This window comes from Cyprinodon variegatus, unplaced genomic scaffold, assembly GCF_000732505.1.
Source record: "Cyprinodon variegatus isolate N-32 unplaced genomic scaffold, C_variegatus-1.0 Scaffold764, whole genome shotgun sequence".
In the NCBI taxonomy this organism is placed as follows: domain Eukaryota; kingdom Metazoa; phylum Chordata; class Actinopteri; order Cyprinodontiformes; family Cyprinodontidae; genus Cyprinodon; species Cyprinodon variegatus.
The window spans coordinates 43,833-48,361 of record NW_015151217.1 but is presented as its reverse complement, the minus strand read 5'-3'; the positions used below and the strand labels follow the sequence as shown (position 1 = coordinate 48,361).

Genomic DNA, 4,529 nt, shown 5'->3' with positions numbered 1-4,529 from the left:
AAAACTGTAAATCATATCTCAGTCTTATGTTTACATCTGATCCACCATGTTTTTATCACACAGAATGAACGGAAATGACTTGAGATCTGTACTGAATGACATTTCGTTTTGTTTACACTCTGTATGTACAAAATAACAATAAAGTTTGTCTAAGTCTGAGACACTAAAGCGAGATTTCAGAAGAAGCGCAACAAAGTAGGCTTATAATAAACCTAAAGGACCTCTGATCTGGGCCGTAGAAATGATCCTTAAAAACTACAATCCCCACACTCCCCTTAGAACACAATGATTGGTGGATGAGCGTGTGACGTCATCGCTTGTTGTATACAAATTTGCGTTGAACGCTTTTGCGCTCAGGGTTGGTGGTGAAACCTGAGAGAGAGCAGCTCAGCAGCATCCGCAGCTTGTTGGAGGTGGGTGTGACAGGCAGGCAGCATCTCTGTAGCTGATTCTCTCATCTGTCGGTAGGAACATCTACCTCAACTCAAATATATTTGATATGATGTGGGGTTTAATTTCAGTTTACAAGTCTATATGTATTTTTTCAATCCTTTTGTTTTGATCACGTCGTGTGACTAATGGCTGTAATTAATATAAAACTCTGAAATGTGCTTCCGTTATATTTGGCTTAAAGGAGCAGAAACGGCCGTTGTTTGTTGGTGGCTGGCAGCCTATTGTTTTCCTGCAGGCGGTGGCACGCCTGGCACCGAGGGGACATTTGGGCCACTTCTTTGTGCTCGTTTTAGATCTAAAACATGGATAGAAGTTTCTATAAAAATGCTTTTTTTCGGTTCAAACAAAAGCATTTTGAAAAAAAAAAAAAAAACTATAACCGTTGTGAGTGCCCCTTTGTTTGCAGCTGCTAGTTATTTAATTAATGAAAGGGGGAAAAAAAAGCCCCTTTGTTTGCTTCTCATTACAAACGGAGAAAATGGAACCGTTGAACTGAAATCAACGGATTTTGTTTTGTGGTCATTTTAGATCTGGAAGCTTCTTAACATTTAAGCTGTTCAGTGTTTTTTTTTTTATTGTTTATCGCGGCCCTTGTCATTAATGAATGTTAAAGAATTGACGCGAGCGGTTGGTTCCTCCAGGGAAGTGAACCCAACTGACATCTTCTAATTCACCCCAGAATTGGCACAAAGAACAGCTGTCCTTAATCAAATTTTTTATGAAGCATAGCAACTCATTTTAATATATTAAAAAAAGACCTGTTTGGAGCTGGCCCTGCACCCATATCTGGGTGGCTTTGTTTCCCCATATGTGCACTGATTCCCCCCTCCCCTCCCCGCTGCCAGACACATGGTGCAAGGAACAGGTGCTGCCTGATGACTTTCCCTAGATCTGCTCATTCAGATTCATACATGTCATTCATATCTTGCATAAGCAGTGCTAGACTTTTGTTGCTGCTAATTGTGCTGAAACCCATTTAGTAGTTTGTTTGTTTGTGTGGATGGGGGGGGGGTCGGTCCCTCCCTTGGAGTCCGGTGGGGGGGGGTGTCGATCGGTCCCTCATTGATCGGTGTCGAAGCCATTACATGTTGGAACATAAACAATGGCGTTTGGCGACACAGACTGTCTGTGTTTGGATTGATGGGCGGTGGTTTCCTGTCGACATAAAGTGTGCCGCCAGATGGCGCTGCTGAGACATTTAATTGTTTAAACAAAGATGATGAAAATGATCCCAAATCATCTGCTAGAGACGTTTTTGCCAAGAGTGAAAATGGTTTCCTAAAATTAAGATTTCAGATAAATATGTTTATTTTTCACAAACTAAATTAGATCTTTTGTTAAAAATCTGGGTATTTTTGTGTTTCCTCCAATTAAAGCATTTCTTTTAGCAGATGGTCAAATTTGTTGTTTTTGCACCTCTGAAAATCGATATAATCTGTCAGCTTTTATATGAGAATAAATGATCTCTATCTTTCAGGTTACCTGTTGTGCACACGTGTTCAAAATGGCATCAGCTGAAGGTAGATTAATAATAAAATGACCATCAATGTCTATTGGCTTTCGAAGCTTTTATTTCTTTTAAACTCTTTTGTTTTTTTGTTTTAGATATCCAGGTCAAGGAACTTGACAAGCGGGCATCTGGCCAGGCATTTGAAGTCATCCTGGGTGCTCCAGCCCCAGATGCCAAAGGAGAGTTTCCTCTGTCTCCTCCCAAAAAAAAGGACGTCTCACTCGAGGAAATTCAGAGAAAGCTGGATGCTGCAGAAGAGAGACGCAAGGTAGAAAGACCACAAAGTAATAAGTAATAATCAGTGTTTATAGGAGTAGAAAGTGCACATGGCAATTAAACTATAAAGAGGGTAAATGGTGTGGAAGGTAAACCAAAACTTTACAGGTGAACTTTCCTCTCCCATCAGAATCACGAGGCCGAGGTTCTGAAGCACTTAGCTGAGAAACGAGAGCATGAAAAGGAAGTGCTACAGAAAGCTATGGAGGAGAACAACAACTTCAGCAAGATGGCAGAGGAGAAGCTCAATCAGAAGATGGAGGCCAACAAAGAGAACCGCACAGCGATTATGGCAGCCATGAACGAGAAATTTAAGGAGAAGGTTGGTTATCCCTCTGTTGCTTGCATATGGATGAAGCCATTTGCTACAAGGTAGTAAATATCTTCCTTTCTTTAAAGGACAAGAAGTTGGAAGAAGTGCGGAAGAATAAGGAAGTCAAAGAGCCCGGCTCAGAAGGCACCTCAGAGGACTGAGAGGAACAAATGGGGATCATTTAGGGTTTTATACGTATCCAAAGATTGACTTATTTTTTGTTCAACCAGTATTGTTTTTTCAAGTTCCACTTTGAAAAATTCAAGTCTCCTGATAAAAGTGTAGTTGCTCTTGTTTTACATGTGGCTAATTCCCAAGTCTGCTGTTATCATCTTTTAGCTTGTTGGTGCAGCTTGAGCCTTTTTCCTTTGGGTGTTGGCAGCATTTTGTTTTAGTCCTTTGGGAAGCATGTTCTATGCATTGGTCTTTTACCACCAACTATTTCATAGTGGGTTTTGAAAATGTCTGTGAACCACACCTGTCCTTGGCACTTACTGTGTATTTAAAAAGTAGCACAAGTTTCCATCAAGGTGTTTGCTGTTGGACATGCAGCATAAGTCCCAGATTCTGCTGACACTTACCTGCAGCTTATGGTTTTTGCATCACTACAGTTTCTTGGCTTTTGAAAAAACAAACATTGAAAACTCGGGTTGACTTGAAGCACATGACTTTTTGCTGTATAGCTGTGAATTAACGTGCCCCACATGCAACTGGAGGTAATCACCAAGCGATGTCTACTCATGAAATGCATAACAGCAATACAGTGGCATTTCAATAGAAAGTGGCTAGTTGACTTAAACTGTTGTACTAAAATAAAATAAAGTCCAAACTTGGTTGCAGTTTCTTTTTTTTCTTTTTTTTTTCCTACCTTGTAACTGGGGAAAATTTGCTTGAGCAACTCCTGTGCTTGATTAGTGCTCCCTCTGCTGGTTTTTGCATCTGGTAAATTTCAGTACAACCCCAAAGCTTCAGGCTCTTTAATCTATTGAGGGGATCAAAAGCAGCTTGGGCAACTATTGAGTGCCGATGCTTGACTTGCTACATTAGGTGAGGGTTTCAGGCCATCTACCTGCTAAACTATAGGACTATATTAGTGGTGTCAAAAGTACACACATTTGTTACTTCAGTAGAAGTATAGATACTGCAGTTTAAAAACACTCTGGTAAAAGTCGAAGTATCAACTTGATCTCTTTACTCAAGTAAAAGTGAAAAAGTTTGTGCTCCAAAAACTACTAAAAGTGTAAAGTAACCTTTAAAAAAAAAAAAAAAAAAAAAAAAAGCCAGATGCTGCTACATGGATATGGAATGAAGCTCAATTTCTCGACATTTTTAAAAATTCTTTGAGATTGGGCCAAGTTGATCTTTTTTTGGTCTCCGTCTCCCGATACGCTCGCCTGTGTCCGACCTTTCAGACATTTTAACATCTTTTTCTGAATCAATCATTGTAGCATGGCATAGATGATTCACGTTTGAAGAACACCTGCTTGCTTTAGATGATTTCCTTTAGCTAACCAATGAGTGTTTGCACTATATGACTCATCCAATTACACTGGTTTTCACTAGATGTGGATGGTGCCAATGATCTGCATTGGATGGAGCACATGGCGGGAAATATTTATAAACATTAAACCGAAGCCAAGAGTAACGAGTAATTGTTTTAAAAATGTAAGGAATAGAAAGTACAGATACTTGTGTGAAAGTGTAATGAGTAGAAGTCAGAAGTAGGAATTAAAATAAGTAATGGAGTAAAGTATAGATACCTAAAAAGTATACTTAAGTACAGTAACAAAGTATTTGTACTTTGTTACTTGACATCTCTGGACTATATACAGGGTTGTCTGTACTGGTTCCATGAAGTTGACTTAACAGATTTTAAAAACAAGTACGAACAATACTATTCAGGTGTTTTGTTTTTTTTTTATGTAAAATTGAGCATCAAAGCTTTACTAACCAGTCTAAAATCTAAATTTCAGATTT

At 39.2% G+C, this 4,529-nt stretch overlaps 1 protein-coding gene across 2 annotated transcripts; it reads left to right on the top strand.

Annotated features, from left to right (window-relative positions):
- The first annotated feature begins 343 nt into the window (after positions 1 to 343).
- Positions 344 to 3,385, top strand: LOC107098265 (stathmin-like). 2 transcript variants are annotated; one of them, XM_015395835.1, is made up of 5 exons: positions 344 to 464; positions 1,931 to 1,973; positions 2,059 to 2,231; positions 2,370 to 2,561; positions 2,639 to 3,385. In XM_015395835.1, the coding sequence occupies exons 2-5, from the start codon at positions 1,958 to 1,960 to the stop codon at positions 2,711 to 2,713; spliced, it is 456 nt and encodes a 151-aa protein (XP_015251321.1). In that variant the 5' UTR covers positions 344 to 464; positions 1,931 to 1,957; the 3' UTR covers positions 2,714 to 3,385. The 2 variants fall into 2 exon arrangements, with proteins under 2 accessions (XP_015251321.1, XP_015251322.1); XM_015395836.1 differs by having other exon boundaries at positions 350 to 413.
- The last annotated feature ends 1,144 nt before the right edge of the window (positions 3,386 to 4,529 follow it).

Excerpts from the sequence above, each read along its gene's own strand:
- LOC107098265 (XM_015395835.1), top strand. Across the intron at positions 2,232-2,369 it reads CTGCAGAAGAGAGACGCAAG|AATCACGAGGCCGAGGTTCT; the intron begins GTAGAAAGACCA and ends CTCTCCCATCAG. Across the intron at positions 2,562-2,638 it reads ACGAGAAATTTAAGGAGAAG|GACAAGAAGTTGGAAGAAGT; the intron begins GTTGGTTATCCC and ends CTTTCTTTAAAG.